Source organism: Thamnophis sirtalis, unplaced genomic scaffold, assembly GCF_051295495.1.
Source record: "Thamnophis sirtalis isolate CommonGarterSnake01/CBP01778 unplaced genomic scaffold, rThaSir2_p1.2 scaffold_18, whole genome shotgun sequence".
NCBI classification, from domain to species: Eukaryota; Metazoa; Chordata; class Lepidosauria; order Squamata; family Natricidae; genus Thamnophis; species Thamnophis sirtalis.
Window position 1 is genome coordinate 2,368,056 of NW_028261398.1, and position 18,790 is coordinate 2,386,845.

The following is an 18,790-nucleotide window of genomic DNA, read 5'->3' on the forward strand; positions in this document are numbered from 1 at the left end:
TTGTGCAACCGTCTCTGGAAAGGCACCGCAGCCAATCCCCCCCCCCCCCACATCGGGTGGTGGGAACAGCGGGAAGAGAAATTGTTTTACGGCAGCCCAGAAGCTCCTGTAAAAGTTGACAGTGCTGCTCGAACTCAGCTCCCCCACTCACCCCCCCTCCTGCCTGGAGGGGAACATCAGCTGCTAACCAGCACCCCCTCCCCTCCCCTCCCCTCCCCTCCCTCTTCAAATCTCCTCCTGGCTTTTGGCAGCTGCCATTTGTGCTTCCGTGTGCACATATATTTTTAATCCGCTCCACGTGACTCCGTGTTTGGAGACGGAGGGCCTGCGTGTGCCAGTTGCTGGGGGGGCGGGCGAGGGCCTTCCCCTGCCCCGTGGGGACAATCACGCTGCCCACAGCTGCGGCCCTCCGGCTGCAGGAAACGGGCCTTTCCGGTTGGGGAAGAAGCTTTGGGATTGTCCCCTAAAACTATTGGCTCTTCCCCCCATTCCAATTGTTCTCTCACTGTGCTCAAACAGAGACAAGGCAGGTCATCCTTGAGTTACAACAACTCGTTCAGTGACCAAAGTTACAAGCCGCCCTTTAAAAAGTGACTTATGACTGTTTTTTCACACTTAACGGCCGTTGCCGCATCCCCGCGGCCCCCAGATTAAAATTTGGAAACCTGGCAACTGGTTCATGTTTACGACGGTCGCGCGATCCCTTTTTGTGGCCTTCGGGCAAGCAAAGTCCATGGAGGAAGCCAGGTTCGCTTAACGACCGCCTTGCTAACACCTGAAGGGATTCATTTAACAACTGTAGCAGGAAAGGTCGTAAGCTGGGGCCAAACTGACTTCGCTGCCTTGCTAAGCAAGGGAAACGTCGGGCTCAGTTGTGGCCGTAACTCGAGGACTGCCCGTGCCCATTTCCCCCCAAGGGTTAGGACGCAGAATAAACCCTTCTCGAGACTCTGCTCCCGATTTGCTGCAGCATCCCTCAGCCTGAGGTGCTTCTCACGATCCGGACTCCCATTTTCCCAGAATCCCCTGGGCCTCCCTGCCTGCTGCTGGGAATTCTGGGAAATGAAGTTGGGCATGTCGGAAGGGGATCTGTTTCAGGAAAGCTGTGACGGCATCTTTTAAGAAACGGCTACACTTCCGCTGATGAGACGTTACACCTGCCCAGGTGGGGACGGAGGAGGAGGAGATCTCTTTGAGGCAGCCGGAGGGCTGATGAAATGAAACCGAGGGGAAAACATCTTAAGAGATTTAAAAAGGGAAGCTCAGATGCAGGAAGGCAGTTTTGAAAGCGAGACAGTGGGAAAGGGCAGAGATGGGAGGAAGGTTTCAAGTCAGGGCGTAGATGCAGAGAGGGATAAAGATCCAAGAGAGGAATACAATACAGCACAATAGCAGAGTTGGAAGGGACCTTGGAGGTCTTCTAGTCCAACCCCCTGCCTAGGCAGGAAACCCTATACCGTTTCAGACAAATGGTTGTTCAACATCTTCTTAAAGACTTCCAGTGTTGGGGCATTCACAACTTCTGGAGGCAACTTCTGTTCCACTGATTAATTCTTCTGTCAGGAAATTCCTCCTCAGTTCTAAGTTGCTCCTCTCCTTGATTAGTTTCCACCCATTGCTTCTTGTTCTACTCCCAGGTGCTTTTGAGAATAGTTTGACTCCCTCTTCTTTGTGGCAGCCCCTGAGATATTGGAAGACTGCTATCCTGTCTCCCCTACTCCTTCTTTTCATTAAACTAGACATTCCCAGTTCCTGCAATTGTTCTTCGTATGTTTAAGTCTCCAGTCCCCTAATCCTCTTTCTTGCTCTTCTCTGCACTCTTTCTAGAGTCTCTACATCTTTTCTACATCGTGGCGACCAAAACTGAACGCCGTATTCCAAGTGTGGCCTTCCCAAGGCCTTATAAAGTGGTATTAACCCTTCACCTGATCTGGATTCTCTCCCTCTGTTGATGCAGCCTAGAACTGTGTTGGCTTTTTTGGCAGCTGCTGCACACGGCTGGCTCCTATTTAAGTGGTTGTCCAGGAATATGAGAGGCAAGTTAAAAAAAACGAACAATGAAAGCTTTAAAGCGGGCAAGAGATGATGGATAGAAAGGATTTGTTCTTAAATATAATGGTGGCATGATTAAAAGTTAGAATCGGGATAGAAATAAGACAGAAAGGGAATATGAGTATACACATTTTTATACTATAAGACAAAAGCAATAATAAAAGGGAGATTAGAAAATGAATGTGGGTATTATTATGTATATTTAAACAATATTGCGATTGGCACTGGAATAACGTATTGAAACATTGAACAATTAAAAGAATGAAAGCCTAGAATTTAATACAAATATGTGTATTAACACTAGAACTACATAAGATTGGGGAATGTAACTAATGTGATTAATAGCATTATTTTTATTTGTACTGAAATGTATGATACTCAGGTGCCACACTTTTCACGCACTGATATGGATGTATTGTAAAATAAAAATAAAAAACATGGTGGTGGTGGTGGGGAGGCAGCCGGTGTGCTTTAAGAGGAATGGGCTTCATGGCTGGCTAGGGAATTCTGGGAGTTGAAGTCCACCCATCTTAAAGCTGCCGGGGTTGAGAAACGCTGCTCTAAATATAGAGATTTGTTTTGGAGCACCGAAGCCTAACAGTTTCCTCAAACTGAGCCATTTGAAGATAGGTGGATTTCAACTCCCAGGCTAATATTGCTAGCTTCAATTCAATTGTGTAGAATGTGAAGGCTGTGTGTGTGTATTTTTAAAAGTATTTTTCTTATGTATGATGTACGCTGAAGATGGCATTTAATTTCATTGTACGAGGTGCAATGACAATAAACAAACTTAAACTTCTGGGCAAGATCTGTTTAATTTGCATATATTTTAATCTTGTATTTTATATTTTAAAGCTTATGTCATATAGTACGCTTTATTTTGTGATGCTTCCGGCACAAATTAACAAACTCCCCATGCTGCCTGGGGAATTCTGGGAGTTGAAGTCCATCCCTTTTCAAATTGTCTAGGTTGAGAAACACTGATTTAAACCATCTCCCCCCCCCCCAAAAAAACCCCCCCAGCGTTTCCTATTTAACTGCTCCGGAACCTTCTCACCCACCCCTGGCTTTTCTCCGGTGGAGCTGGGATTAGCAGCACCTGCCTCTCTCTCTCTCTCTTTCTCTCTCTCGCTGTTTCATTCATTTCCCGGGGGAAATTTCGCCCTTGCCGAGCGTGATATTTCCTAGCTGAGAACGACAAAGCCCCCCACAAAGCAAATCTTATTTCCCAAGTCAGCTTTTCTCTGCTTGCAAACACCACGGAAATTGGTTCTCAACGAGACGTGCTTCGGTGGAGGGGGCGGATGGTCGCTCAGCGAGATTTCAGAAAAGCGAGACCTTCCCAGTCCAGCTACAGGTTCCAGGGACTGAATCATTTTTATCTGCTGTGGGTGTTTTTTTACGATCAATGGCATAAATGTTTTAATGAGAAGAGGAACAAAAATGATTGGTGAGCTGGAGGCTAAAACAGACAATGAACAGTTGCAGGAACTGGGCCTGGCTAGTCTAGGGAAGAGAAGGACCAGGGGAGGCAGGAGAGCATCTTCCAATATTTGAGGGGCTGCCAAGAGAGGAGGAGGCCAGCCTATTCTCCAAGGCACCTTTGAAGGCCAGACAAGGAAGAATGGATGGAAACTGACCAAGGAGAGATTCAACCTGGAAATAAGGAGGAATTTCCTGACCGGGGAGAACAATCAACCCCTGGAACAGGAGTTGCCTTTGGAAGTTGTGGGAGCTTCATCACTGGAGGCTTTCAAGAAGAGACTGGACTGCCCTCTGCCAGAAATGGTGTAGGGTCTCCTGCCTGGGCAGGGGGTTGGACTAGATGACCCACAAGGTCCCTTCCAACTCTGTTAATCTGTTAATGTCTAGTCTAGTGAAAAGGAGGACTAGAGGGGATGTGAGAGCCTTCTTCCAATATCTCAGGGCTTGCCACAAAGAAGATAGCAATAGCAATAGCAGTAGACTTATATACCGCTTCATAGGCCTTTCAGGCCTCTCTAAGCGGTTTACAGAGAGTCAGCATATTGCCCCCAACAATCTGGGTCCTCATTTTACCCACCTCGGAAGGATGGAAGGCTGAGTCAACCCTGAGCCGGTGAGATTTGAACCGCTGACCTGCTGATCTAGCAGTAGCCTGCAGTGCTGCTTTTAACCACTGCGCCACCTTGGCGGGGGGGGGGGGGGCAAGAGGGGGGGTGGGGGGGGGTCAAGCTATTCTCCAAAGCACCTAAAAGCAGAAGAAGAAGCTGGAACAAATGGAAACTGACCAAGGAGAGATTCAACCTGGAATTAAGGAGGAATTTCCTGACATAACAATTAATCAGTGGAACAGAAGTTGTGAATGCTCCAACACTGGATATTTTGAAAAAGATTGGACAGCCATTTGTCTAAAATGGTACAGGTTCTCCTGCTTGAGCAGAGGGTTGGACTAGAAGACCTCCAAGGTCCCTTCGCACTCTGTTCCTCTGACTAATTTTGTAAGCTGCCCACCAGAGTTGTCGGATACGAGAGATAGGCAGCAAATAAATGTTATAAACGAACAAACCAGCCAATAAATCAGAGATCTCTTCCAAACCGCAGAGATCAGGGAAAAAAGAGGGAGAAAAAAAAGCTGAACTTACCCCCTGGAAGAAGGCAAACATGATGTTCTTGGGCAGGGACTGAACCTCGGGGATTTTATGGACGGCTTCAGCTGCAGCCAGGAGGGTGACGAAAGAAGCCACTGCGCTCTCCGCCCCGGGGGCCACGTTCCAGAAAAAAGAGTGGCTGTCGATCTGCCAGAAAGAAGAGCAAAGAAATCCGTCCGACCAGTTCCGGAGGCTTTGCCAGCGTTTCTGTCCCCCAAAGTCAGCTTGGACAGTTTCTGTGCCTGGTTCAAAGCTCCGTGCCCAGATGGCATCCATTCTCCATTCGTTTGCTAAGAGTCGGTGGTCAAAATCCACCCAGCAGGTTGTGAATTTTGGACCCATTTTGCAAAAAGGGGGGGGGAGCAATTATTGTTGCAATAGAGATGTGGGTGTTCAGTTGAAAAGTGGGGGAGATAACGTGTGCCTTTTATTTTGTCATCCTTTAAACTCACTTTTTTAGAAAAATGTGTTGGGTCCAGTTTGTTTTATCTTTGCCATTCCCCCCCCCCCAATTTGGGTTTTTGTATTTTAATTTTCTAAATCAAATTAAAATTAAAGATTTATCCGGCATGTCGAAACGAGCTCATGTAGGGTTTTGTTTTTTTTTTAGAAAGGGCAGCTGGTGTCCGAAGAGAGTGACCTCTGCACTAAGGCTTCAATTGAGTCCTCCAAGGGCCACGGCCGGAGGGAGCTGACCCTCCATCAAGCTAAACCTAGGAGGGGGGGGAATGCTCCCCTCCCACCCCAGCTGTGCCTTTTGGAGCTCCTCCTTTTTGTACATATTGGGGGGGGGGGAATGGAGTCTAAAATGTATGGGTTCAAAAGTTTTATTTCTTTTAAAACAAACATTTCATCATTCCTCAATCAGTGAGACATCGGAGTACAATTTTTTGTGTGTCAAAATAATTCTAGTTTACCACCAAATTCTTGTCTAGCCTAATGTATACCCCTCCCTCCCCCCCCTCCCCCACCCCCCTCCTTCCCCCCCCCCCCGACTTCCCAGAACCCGTACACAGTATGGATTTTTAACAAACACAGTCTAAAATCTATTGAGAAAAAAGAAATAAAGAAATTAACGACATCTCTACGTTGATCTTAGCTTCTTCTTGCTGAGCGAACTTTAAACAATTTAAATCATTTCTGATCTTAAGCATAGGCTAACTGGAATTTCTTGGTCCCGTATTTATTTTGTATATAGTCAATCCATTTTTTCCAGTCTCGTTTATATCTCTCATTTGAGTGGTCTTTAAGATACGCCGATATTTTAGCCATCTCGGCTAAGTTTGTGACTTTCAATGTCCATTCTTGAATTGTAGGCAGGTCTTCCTTCTCAGTCTAAAATGTATGAATTAAGGCTGCTGTTTCGGGCGTGTCTACTTGAATGAAAAGCGGGGGGGGGGGGGGGGGGGAACGTGACAGCAGCCTTCCAGTATTTGAGGGGCTGCCACAGAAAAGAGGGGGCGCTTCTCCAAAGCACCAGAAGGCAGGAGAGGAAGCAACGGGTGGAAACTAACCAAGGAGAGAAGCAACGTGGAACTAAGGAGGAATTGCCTGATAGTGAGAGAATAGTTAACCAGTGGAACAACTTGCCACCAGAGGTTGCGGGGGCTCCAACGCTAAGAAGACTGGAGAGACATTTGTCCAGGATGGAGTGAGGTCCCTTGTGCCAGACATGCGCGTTGGGGGAGTTTTTCATACCCCTGACACCCTGGTTGACTTAAGGGGTTGGGCTAGAAGACCTCCAAGATCCCTGTCATTCTCTTCCTCTGTTGCTTGCTTTTCCAACTTAAATCACTGCCCTCCTACTCCACATTGGGTCGCTCCCAGCCTTAAAAAAATAATAATAATACAGGCAGTCCCCAACGTGCGACCACAATTGAGCCTAAAATTTCTGTTCTTTGGTGAGTGAGACATTCGTTAAGTTTTGCCCGTTTTTACAATTCGTCTCTTGCCACCGTTGTTAAGTGAATCACTGCGGTTAAGACAGTAACATGGGTCGTTAAGTGAATCTGGCTTTCCCCGTTGACTCCGCTGGTCAGGTGGTCGCAAAAGGGGGGGTCATGTGACCCGGGGACTCTGCAACTGTCATCAACATGAGCCTGTTGCCAAGGGTCCGAATTAGAACTAACCCTAATTAATCCATGAGCTTCGAGCCAAGTTTCAAAAGAAACCCAGTCATTTATTAGGAGCCCCATTTTGGCAATACCCCCGTTGCAGTCAGAGCTTAGCCTCATTTGGATTATGCCTGTTCCTTCCCCTCCCCTCAGTCTGTGTCATCAATCACATTCCCCAATGAGGTGCACCCCTCCTAAGCCGGCTGCCGTAATCTGAGATCCGATTCTAGCCGAAGCTATGCGTGGAATGCGCTCCCCCCCCCTTCTCTCACTATGGCAACTTTATGAGTTGACCCATGTGACCGTGGGGATGCTGGAATGGTGGAAGAGGAAAAGCAGCCAGAAGCCCCCTTTTTCAGTGCCCGTTGTAACTTCAAAAGGTCACTAAACAAACTGTTGTAAGTTGAGGACGGCCTGCATTCTGTTTATAATTTGTCATTTGAAGCCAGCTGTTTCCTTGAGGAACTGGGACTCCCACTGCCAGAATTCCCAAATAATGCTTTTAAATTGAGGCCCTGTTTCCACGTCCTTTTTTGGAATCTGGCCTTCAAATCAGTTCCAAGTGGAATAAAACACACCTTCCAAGTTATATTAAAAGAGGAAAAGGAAAGAGTGCAATTGTTTCCCACAAGAATTCCCAAATTCTGTCAGAAGGTGGGCTTAATCAGGTCTTTGCTCCCCAGTGCAGAAAAGAGGGGGCTTCCTTCATTCTCTCTGCCCAGCCCACCTCACAGGGTCGTTGTTGGAGGGAAAATAGGAGGAGGAAGGAGTATTAGATGTATTCGCTTGTTGTGGTGCTTCGGACAGTACGGAGGCTGGGGAGGAAACTGGGCCAGTTCTGGAGGCCGGGTGAGGATCTGATGAGGGCTCTGCATCGGGGGCAGAAAGGGAGCCAGGGCCGCCCGACAGTTATCAGCTGCCTTCGGAGTCAGACACCAGCGGGGCAGACGAACAGCTGGAGCCTGTTCCCAGAGTGCGTACGCGCAGAGCCGCAGGAGAAGGCAGCATCTAAGGAACAAGGATCGACTCGGGAGTAAAGGCACAGGTGGACGGTGAATGGCCCCTCCCAGAGGGAATAAAAGAGGAGCGAAAGGGGAGGGGAGTTTGCAGGAGATAATTAGTTCGCTTAATTGGTTCGTGACTCTCAAAGGCTCCTTGCCAAGTACAGCTTGGAGTTTTGCAGATATCGGCCTGGCAGCTCTCCAAGCCAGCTAAGGTCGGTGACTGTAAATCCACCTTTGAAAGACTTTGCTGGATGTGAGGAACGAGAGGACTTCACGGTAACTTCATAAAGAGGGGTTTTGTCGGGACAAGAAGGGCGGGATATAAATAATAAGTAAACGGAAGAAGAAAAGGACGCTGGATGTCCCCCAGCCCAGCCCACCACACCTACTCGAGAGGAAGCGATGACGACGCTTTTTGGATCCAGCTTCTCCGAATCGTTCACCGGCCGCACCGTGCTCCAGACGTTGTAATCGGTGAGAGGATCACAGACCACCTCTGAAGAGGAGAGGAGAGAATTCTTTGTGACTGGACACACAAGGCATTTGCCTCTGCTGCGTAAGAAACGCATTCATCAAGAATCACGAGATGCAGCGCTTGGTGATAGTCATGGGATACTAAATCAGCAATCAAAACCATACTAGGAAACCAAATAAAACAATCTAGAGCAGTGTTTCTCAACCTTGGCCACTTGAAGATGTCTGGACTTCAACTCCCCAGAATTCCCCAGCCAGCATTCGTGTATAAACAATTCAGTGTCTAGGACAGTGTTTCTCAACCTTGGCAACTTGAAGATGTCTGGACTTCAACTCCCAGAATTCCCCAGCCAGCATTCGTTTATAAACAATTCAGTGTCTAGGACAGTGTTTCTCAACCTTGGCCACTTGAAGATGTCTGGACTTCAATTCCCCAGAATTCCCCAGCCAGCATTCGCTGGCTGGGGAATTCTGGGAGTTGAAGTCCAGACATCTTCAAGTTGCATTTGCTGGCTGGGGAATTCTGGGAGTTGAAGTCCAGACATCTTCAAGTGGCCAAGGTTGAGAAACTCTGCCCTACAGATTAGGAAAATATTAGAACCTGCAGAAGTGAACAGATTGACAGCGGCTATCGAAGGGAAAGAACAAACCGATCATTATACCATTTGGGAATCTTTTTTACCGGTGGTTAGAGAATAGGCATAAGAATTAATAGCAAAAGAAGTTCTCTAAGGTATAGAAAATGTATTAACAGTCAATATAACTACCGTATTTTTCGGAGTATAAGACACACCTTTTGTCCTCAGAAGAGGCTGAAAATCTGGGTGCGTCTTATACATCGAATACAGCATTTTTTCCCCTCCCAAAGCCCCCTTCACCAAACTGGCTGTGCAGAGCCCGTAGGAGGCTTTCAGAGAACTCCTGGGGGGGGGGGGGCTGGGAGGGCAGAAATGAACAAAAAAACCAGGCCATTTTTGCCCCTCCCCAGCAGCACTCTATAAGCCTCCATAAGGCTATGCAAAAACTTTGACAAAAACTAGGCTTTTTTTGCTCGTTTGTGACCCCCTCCCCATTCCCCCAGGAGGACTCTGCAAGCCCCCCCCCCAGGCTATTCATGCCTTTTGGGGGGGGGATGGGCTGTTTTGGGGAGGATTGCAGAGTGCAAAAACTTTTTTTTCCTTTTGGAAAGCTCTTTTAACTGACTGATGAGAATTAGATTGATCAAGTGCTGTGCCAGCAGAAACAGAGTCTTAGGTGCTGCAGATTGTCAGCGATTACCTTCTCCAGCAGATGGATAAATACACCTGGGAACATCTATCTACCTACCTGCTCTCCCTCTCTCTCCCTATCTACTGTAATTCTCTCTCTATCTTTCTATTTCTCTCTCTCTCCCTCTACCTACCTACTCTCTCTCTCTCCCTATCTACTGTATTTCTTTCCCTCTCTCTCTATTTCTCTCTCTATTCCTCTACCTACTCTCTCTCTCTCCCTATCTACTGTATTTCTCTTTCTCTTCTCTTTCTCTTTCTCTCTCCCTCTACCTACCTACCTACCTACCTACACTCTCTCCCTATCTATCTACCTCTACCAACCTGTTGTATTTACCTCTCTCTCTCTCTCTCTTTCTATCCCTTTATCTACCTACCTACTTACCTAACTATTCTCTCTCCTTACCTACCTACTGTATTTCTCTCTCTTTCTCTCCATCTCTATCCCTCTATCTACCTACTTACTTTTAAAAAAATTGCCTCTTCAAAACCTTGGTGCGTCTTATACTCCATAAAATACGGCAATAGATTTAAATAAATTACAATGGGATTGTTATTACCAGGTTCCCCCCCAAAATAAGATAGGGTCTTATTTTCTTTTGACCCCCGAAATAAGACCTTGGCTTTATTTTCAGGGAGGTCTTATTATTTTTGAGGTGCACGGGGTGACGAGTGTGGCTACGGTGGTGTTACAATATTTACGGGGAGGGCTTATTTCAGCGCATGGGCTCAAAAGCTCGATTGGGCTTATTATCCAGGGAGATCTCATTTTCGGGGAAACAAAGTAGAGACTTAAGGTACTGGAAATTAAGAGGAAGATTAAATTATGAGTAAGATTGTATATTTGAATGTTGGCACAAAATATGTACACCCAGACGACACGCTAATGCAGTGTTTCTCAACCTTGGCGACTTTAAGTCCTGTGGACTTCAACTCCCAGAATCCCCCAGCCAGCTCTGCTGGCTGGGGTATTCTGGGAGTTGAAGTCCACAGGACTTAATGGATTGATTATACACAAAGCAAATACGGGACTAAGAAACTCCAGATAGCTTATGCTTAACATCAGTAATAACTTAAACTGTTAAAAATTTGGGTAACAGTAAGAAGCTGAGTTCAATGTAGAGATATTTTAGACTGTGATTGTCAAAAGTTATACCGTGTACGGGCTCTGGGAAGTCGGGGGGAGGGAAGGGAGGTGGGGATCTAGGGGGAGGGGGGAAATATAATATGGGTTAAATTCTAAAGCATGATTGCACTTGTATACTGTGGCTTTTTAATGTTAGTGTCAAAACAGAACAAACTGAATATATTGGAGGGTAATAGAAGTATACCGAAGGGAGGAGCTGAGTGAAAGAAGGAGGAGGGTGGAGAGGGTGAGAGAGAGGAGGAGGAGAAGGAAGGGAGGGAATGGATTAAGAGAGGGAGTGATAGGGTTAGGGTTAGATAGAGGGGGAGGGGAAGTAGGTGTAGAGGGGTATGAGAGAAGGAAGTCCACAGGACTTAAAGTCGCCAAGGTTGAGAAACACTGCACTAATGGCTAATGGATTGGTTCTATAAAAATAAATAAATATATATATATTAAAGTGTTCAATTGGAAGATTGCTAAAGTCTCTTGGTGCCTGAGCTTCCCCCCCTCCCTGTAGGGAGCTCAGCGCAGGGGTGCGAGGGCCGCCCTTGGTGCCAGGAAGGCTGGGCATCCTTGCCTTGAGTTCTGGGCCAGGACTGGCTGCCCCAACCCCCAACCCTCCCGGGGCTCACCTGGGTTGAGGCTGAAAGTGCTCTGAATGAGACTGCGGCGCATACAAGTGACGGTGCTGGTGACGGCGTGCATGTGGGAGGAGAGCTGCATGGCGCAGAGCGGGTATTCCGGCCCAGAGCCGTTCTGAGGCGTGTTGTAATTCCGGTAGCACTAAGAAGCAAGCAGGGAAGAGTTTTGTAGAAAAAGGCAGCTAAATATCAGTCCACGGTTTACGACCCACAGTTGAGCCTAACGTTGCTAAGCGAGACCGTGGTTGAGCTTGGCCCTATTCCGCAGCCTCCCTTGCCTCGGTCGTTAAGTGAATCTCTGCCGCGGTTAAGTTGGCAACACGGTTGTTAAGTGAATCTGGCTCCCCCCATTGACTTTACTTGCCAGAAGGTTGCAAAAGGGGATCATGTAACTCCACCGTCATAAACGTGAGTCGGCAGACAAGCTTCTGAATTGTGATCGTGTGACCGCGGGGGATACTGCAATGGTTGTTAAGTGTGAAAAATGGCCGTAAGTCACTTCTTTCAGTGCTGTTGTTAACAATAGCCCTTAGACTTATATCCCACTTCACAGCCCTCTCTGAGTGGTTTAGAGTCAGCCTCTTTCCCCCAACAATCCGGGTCCCCATTTGACCCACCTCGGAAGGACGGAAGGCTGAGTCGACCTTTAGGAAGAAGGAAGGAAGGAAGATAGCAATAACCCCTAGACTTATATCCTGCTTCGCAGTGCTTTTACAGCCCTCTCTAAGCGGTTTACAGAGTCAGCTTCTTGCCCCCAACAATCTGGGTCCTCGTTTTACCCACCTCGGAAGGAGGGAAGGCTGAGTGAACCTTGAGCCAGTGAGAATCGAACTGCTTGGCAGTCTGCAAAATTAGCCTGCAGTAGTGCATTTTAACCATTGTGCACCATGGATGGATGGAAGGAAGGAAGGAAGGAAGGAAGGAAGGAAGGAAGGAAGGAAGGAAGGAAGGAAGGAAGGAAAGAAGGAAAGGAATAGCAATAGCACTCAGACTTCTATCCTGCTTCGCTTTTACACCCCTCTCTAAGCAGTTTACAGAGTCAGCCTCTTGCCCCCAACAATCCAGGTCCCCATTTGACCCACCTCGGAAAGAGGGAAGGCTGAGTCGACCTTTAGGAAGAAGGAAGGAAGGAAGATAGCAATAACCCCTAGACTTATATCCTGCTTCACAGTGCTTTTACAGCCCTCTCTAAGCGGTTTACAGAGTCAGCCTCTTGCCCCCAACAATCTGGGTCCTCATTTCACCCACCTCGGAAGGATGGAAGGCTGAGTCAACCCTGAGCCAGTGAGAATCGAACTGCTTGGCAGTCTGCAAAATTAGCCTGCAGTAGTGCATTTTAACCATTGTGCACCATGGATGGATGGACAGACGGAAGGAAGGAAGGAAAGGAATAGCAATAGCACTCAGACTTCTATCCTGCTTCGCTTTTACAGCCCTCTCTAAGCGGTTTACAGTTAGCTTCTTGCCCCCAACAATCTGGGTCCACATTTGACCCACTTCAGAACTGCTGGCAGTGGACAGTGTCACTCTGAAATACTGCATTCTCACCACTGTGCTATCATGATCCTTCCTTCCTTCCTTCCTTCCTTCCTTCCTTCCTTCCTTCCTTCCTTCCTTCCTTCCTTCCTACCTACCTACCTACCTACCTACCTACCTACCTACCTACCTACCTACCTCTTAAGACTTACGGTGCTTTTTACAGCCTTCTCTAGGGGGTTTACAGAGTCAGCCTCTTGCTCCCAACAATCTGGGTCCTCCTTTTTCCCACCTCGGAAGGGTGGAAGGCTGAGTCAACCTGGTGAGATTTAATGTGCCAAATTGCAGGCAGCAGAAGTAGCCTGCAGTACCGCACTCTGACCACTGCGCCACCACGGCCCATTGTAACTTCAAACAGTGCCTAAACAAACGTTAAATTGAGGACGACCTAATGGTAACTCTGATACTTTCATTGCGTGCTTTAAAATATTCCCCCGTCCCTCCTGCCGCAGAGGGAAGGGCGGCAGAGCTTCAGTGAAACCCATTACCTGCTTGATAACCTCGGTTTCGTTGCCATCCTGAAGGAGGAAGATGGGGAAGCCAAAGTCCAGGTAGGAGAGGCTGTTCCCCAGGCTGTTCCACTTGGTGACGCTGCAGTGGGCGAACTCTGGGCCGTAGCTGCTGTTGTAGACCCCTGGAGGAAGGAGAGGAGGGGCAGAGGAGGGGTTAATCCACGGAGGCCTCTTCCAGGACAAGGAGGGATAAAACCCCTGCTCTTCGGCCGATCTTTGCTTTCTTCTGCTATGATTTTATGTCTTTTATATAATATTTTTTATTATTATTGGTTTTAATATTAATAACATAACTTTGTATAACAGGGAGGGGGAGGGCAATCTATCTATCTATCTATCTATCTATCTATCTATCTATCTATCATCTATCTATCTATTTATCTAAGAAATGGTGTAGGGTGTCCTGCTTTGAGGGGGGTTGGACTAGATGACCTACAAGGCCCCTTCCAACTGTTAATCTAGTCTAACCTAATCGTATCGTTTAAAGAAGGTCCACTGAAAGAAACATTTAGAGTCCATTATCTGAAATGTTCTGCTCCCGTTGAGTGGGGTCTGGGGTCAGCCTGCACGCAGCCCACCCAAGGGAAGGAGCCGTGAGGCTGGAAGGGCCCACAGAGGCCGAAGCCGGCTTCATCCTCACCGTAACCGTCATTGGGGCACTGCAGAGCCGGGGAAAACCCTTCGGCCGGCCTGGTCTTGGAGACGGCCACTGCCACGCCTGCAATCCGAGAGCTGCCCTTCAGCTTCTCCATCACCGGTCTGTCAAAAGAGACGCCTTGTGAAAAACGTATCACTGTAGTCCTCGACTTACAACAGTTTCATTTAGTGACCATTCAAAGGTACAACAGCACTGGGGAAAAGGGGACTTACGACTGTTTTTCACTTTTGCGGCATCTAAATTCACGTAACTTGGCCACAAGGAGAGTCAACGGGGAAGCCAGATTCGCTTTACAACCGTGTTACTAGCTGAACAACTGCAGTGACTCACTTAACAACGGTGGCGAGAAAAGTCATCAAATGGGACTAAGTTCACTAAAAAAAAATCACCTCACTTAGCAACAGGGACGTTGGGCTTGATTGTAGTCGTAACTCGAGGACTGCCTGTATTTATCGACTACTCGAGCTCCAAGGGAATGAAACACAGTATAATAATGCAGGATTGTTTTCCATAAACGTGGAATAAATGACAGGTTTTCAAATGACTTTGGCCCAGAAGAGAGAAATGACGGCCCAGACAGGTAGTCCTCGACTTACGACCCTTTGTTTAGTGACCCTTCTATGTCACAACAGCCGTGAAAAAAGTGACTTATGGCCATTTGTCACACTTACGACCATCGCAGCATTCCCCCTACGGTCACCCGATTCAAATTCGGGCGCTTGGCAACTGGTGTGTATTTATGCCGGTTGTCTTGTTAGACAGCAGAAATGTTGGGCTCGATTGTGGTCGTAAGTCGAGGGACGCCTGCAGAGGCGCTTTTCCCGCTTACGGCCTTCGTGGCATTGCCCAGGGTCACCTGGTCAGAATCTGGGCGCCTGGCAACCAGCAGGCATTCAAGGCAGCATCCCAGGGTGTATGTGTGTGCGTGTGTGTGTCACGTGATCCCCACTTGCGACCTTCCCAGCTGGCTTCCAACGACAAAGTCAATGGAGGGGAATGGATTCGCTTAATGACCTTGTGACCTGCTTAACAACCACAGCAGTTTGTTTAACAACGGTGGCAAAATTGGAGGCGGCTCACTTTATGACTGCCTGGCTTAGCAGTGGAAATTCTGGCCCCCAAATGTGGACACAGAAGCAAGGACAGCTTGTATCTTGTCTCGGCTGCATCCCGAAAGGGCAGCGGCTGAATGCAACTCTTCAGCGACGCCAAGCCCAGATTCATGGCTTGTATTCACACCACAAGTGTGGCAGAGCCCAGCTAAGGAAGCGAGAGAGCCGGGCTCACTCACCGCACGCGATTCTAGCCGGCCTCTGCTTGGACAAGGAGGGAAACAGAGGCGGGAACTCTTCAAGCAAAGCCGCAGGTGCCGTGTTTTTCTTTACAGCTGGGGCAAGGATCTCCTGGGGCTAACGTCAAACAATGTGTTTGGTCACCAGGTACCAGAAGAGCATCTGGCCAGCTGCAGATTCAGGGAAAAGAAGAAAATTCCTTCTTCCCAGAATGCTTTTTTTTTTTGAGGGGTGGGTGGGGAGAGGAAAATTCCCACTTACCCTGTAAAAAGTTTCCCATCCAGCAGGACCATGTAAGGGGGGTGGCGGCCATCTGACAGCACCCAGTTCAGGTCAGACTCTTTCTCTGCCACGTGAATGACCCCCGTGTCTCCCAACATAGAGGCTGTGACGATAGAGAGGCCCAGGACATTGGGGGGGGGGGGAAGAGAATGACAAATTACACACCCCACATCCACAACCAGCAGCCTCTAAACCAGTGTTTCTCAACCTTGGCCACTTGAAGATGTCTGGACTTCAACTCCCAGAATTCCCCAGCCAATGCTGCTCTACACCAGCAGCTCCCTCCTTCCAGAACAGGTTTTATGGCCCTTTCAGGATGGCGAGACCTCTTCTTCAGGGTCTTAGCAAGGCTAAGGCACTCAGGTATCACCCCCTCCTCCCATGGCATTCTCCCCAAGTTTGGCCAATTGACCCCATTTAGGGGCAAAGGGTATAAAATAGCCGCCTTTAGCTTCTGCAGCTATTAAGACAAAGCTACCATATTTTTCGGAGTATAAAACGCACCAAGGTTTTGAAGAGGCAAATTAAAAAAAAAAAGTAGGCAGGTAGATAGAGGGATAGACAGGGAGAGAAAGAGAGAGAAATAGAGTAGATAGCGGGGAGGGAGAGAGTAGTTAGGTAGATAAAGGGATAGAGAGAAATATAGAGAGAGAAATACAGTAGGTAGGTAGGGAGAGAGGGAGTGTAGGTAGGTAGAGGGATAGAGAGAGAGAAATACACTTAACAACCAAGCCACTAACTTAACAACTGCAGTGATTCACTTAACAACCATGGCAAGAAAGTTCATAAAAAGGGAATAGAACAGTGTTTCTCAACCTTGGCAACTTGAAGATGTCTGGACTTCAACTCCCAGAATTCTGGAAGTTGAAGTCCAGACATCTTCAAGTTGCCAAGGTTGAGAAACACTGGAATAGAAGCACTGCTGTCATACATCGCCTGTGTTTTGGACCTGGGTTGGCATGACGTAGGGGGCTCCGAGGACCAATCAAAAGGGGTTGGGAGCTGCAGGTAGCCTACCTGTGGCCCACACCTGCCTGGCCTATTTACTAGACATGGGGGATTGGCAGTGTCCCCCCCCCCTTCAACCCAGCACTCACACTGGCAACCTATTTGATGAGTGGCATTCAGGAGACGGACGCAGGTGGCCGTGTTGTTCAGCGGGATGTAGATTTTCTTCTCCACAGAGTTGCACCAGCCTGAACCTGCACAAAAAGTGAGGGATTTAGTAGGATTTTCTTTTTTTAGCAAAAGGAAAAAAAGGGCCCGGAAAATAGGGATATCCTGCTCTGGTGCTGGCAAGACAGACGAGATCGAGCAAGAGTTCACGCAGGCTTGGTGGATTTCAAAGGCCAGAATTTACGGCAGCTAAAAACAAAGTCCAATGCCTCACCCTAATTACCCGAAGCCCAACCTCCATTCCTTAGAGAGTTTGAAGCAGGAAGGGTGGAAGGAAAGGTCTAGGTTGGGGGGGGGGGGGGGGAGGAATAGGACAGCCATGTAAAGAAAAATATTTATTTGTTTGTTTGTTTGTTTGTTTGTCTTGTATGCCGCCCACTCCCGGAGGACTCCGGGCGGCTCACAAAAGACAAGGGAAAGGGGGGAACGAGACAAAGGCAACATATTAATAACAAAACCAACATTCACAATTTCTATGGAGGTAGATGCTTCTCAGCTCCCCCCAGCCTGCCGGAACAGCCAGGACTTGGTGGCTTTGTGGAAGGCCGGGAAGGTAGTAAGGGTCCGGAGCTCGTTTCAGAGGGCTGGAACTGCAACAGAGAAGGCTCTCCCCTGGGGTGTCGCCAGCCGACATTGGGTGGCAGATGGAATCCGGAGGAGACCCAACCTGTGCGATCTAATTGGTCTGAGAGAGGTAATTGGCAGGAGGCAGTCTCTCAGGTACCCAGGTCCGATGCCATGTAGGGCTTTATAGGTAGCGACCAGCACCTTGAAGCGGATTCGGAGACTAATAGGTAGCCAGTGCAGCTCGCGGAGGATAGGTGTAACGTGGGTGTACCTTGGTGCACCCACAATCGCTCGCGCGGCTGCATTCTGGACTAATTGGAGTCTTCGAACACTCTTCAAGGGCAGCCCCATGTAGAGCGCATTACAATAATCCAGTCTTGAGGTCACAAGGGTGTGAGTGACTGTCTGAAGGGCCTCCCGATCACCAGCATAAATCATTAAAAGTAAAGGTTCCCCTCACGCATATGTGCTAGTCTTTTCCGACTCTAGGGGGCGGTGCTCATCTTCGTTTCAAAGCCGTTTCAAAGCTGAAGACGTCTCCGTGGTCATGTGCCCGGCATGACTCAACGCCGAAGGAGCACGGAACGCTGTTCCCTTCCCACCAAAGGTGGCTCCTATTTTTCTACTTGCATTTTTTACCTGCTTTCGAACTGCTAGGTTGGCAGAAGCTGGGACAAGTCACGGGAGCTCACTCCATTACGCGGCGCTAGGGATCCGAACCACCGACCTTTCTCAACCACTGAGCCACTATGTTCCTCATAAATCGTGAGTTGCTCTCATTTGGATAAGGGAGATTTGGGCTTTAAGTCGACCATTAAGCAGAACCTGAAATCTTGTCTTGTAACCCTCCAAATTGAGCAACAAAGATTTCTGAGATTTTGCCAAGATTGGAAGCATAAAACTAGAACTTAACCGGAGGGGAGAAATGCTTCCCTGGAATGTTCTCCATGACTGAATGCATGTATCAAAACAACAGAGTACAGTACAAATACTCCAAGTTGTGCAAGTTGTAACTCACACCAGGTGCTTTTTCCTCATTATTTACATTCTACTTAGAGTATTAAGCACAGTATTAAGACTCACTATTTACATTCTACTTACAGCATTAAGGCCATCTCTTTACTAAAACAGAAAGCTAAACCTCAGTCTGTTACCAAGATACAAGTTTGTGCTCAACCAATTTTCCTTTATCTTCCCCCTAAGAGAAAATGTACTTCCCTACGATACGGAAGCTAGGAAACTTCTCCTCGACCCCACTGGGTCTTTATGATGATAAATAGAAATGGAGGTGATGCTAATCAACAATCATCACCTCCATATTACATCACAGTAAACTCCTGGGAAGAAAGGATGTAATAACAATAATAAACATCATATTAAAAACTTGTTTATAAACTCAGTAAAAGTCCACATGTTGCACGGAGACGGTTTGTAAATACAGCAGCAAATCTGGACCCC

At 47.8% G+C, this 18,790-nt stretch overlaps 1 protein-coding gene across 1 annotated transcript in view; it reads right to left on the reverse strand.

Annotated features, from left to right (window-relative positions):
• Positions 1-18,790, reverse strand: part of NCSTN (nicastrin) — a 39,982-nt gene that overhangs the window by 19,385 nt on the left and 1,807 nt on the right. The window contains 7 exon segments of the mRNA XM_087702939.1: positions 4,677-4,829; positions 8,190-8,296; positions 11,301-11,451; positions 13,334-13,479; positions 13,998-14,116; positions 15,569-15,692; positions 16,687-16,791. Coding sequence (XP_087559065.1) covers positions 4,677-4,829; positions 8,190-8,296; positions 11,301-11,451; positions 13,334-13,479; positions 13,998-14,116; positions 15,569-15,692; positions 16,687-16,791 — 905 coding nt within the window.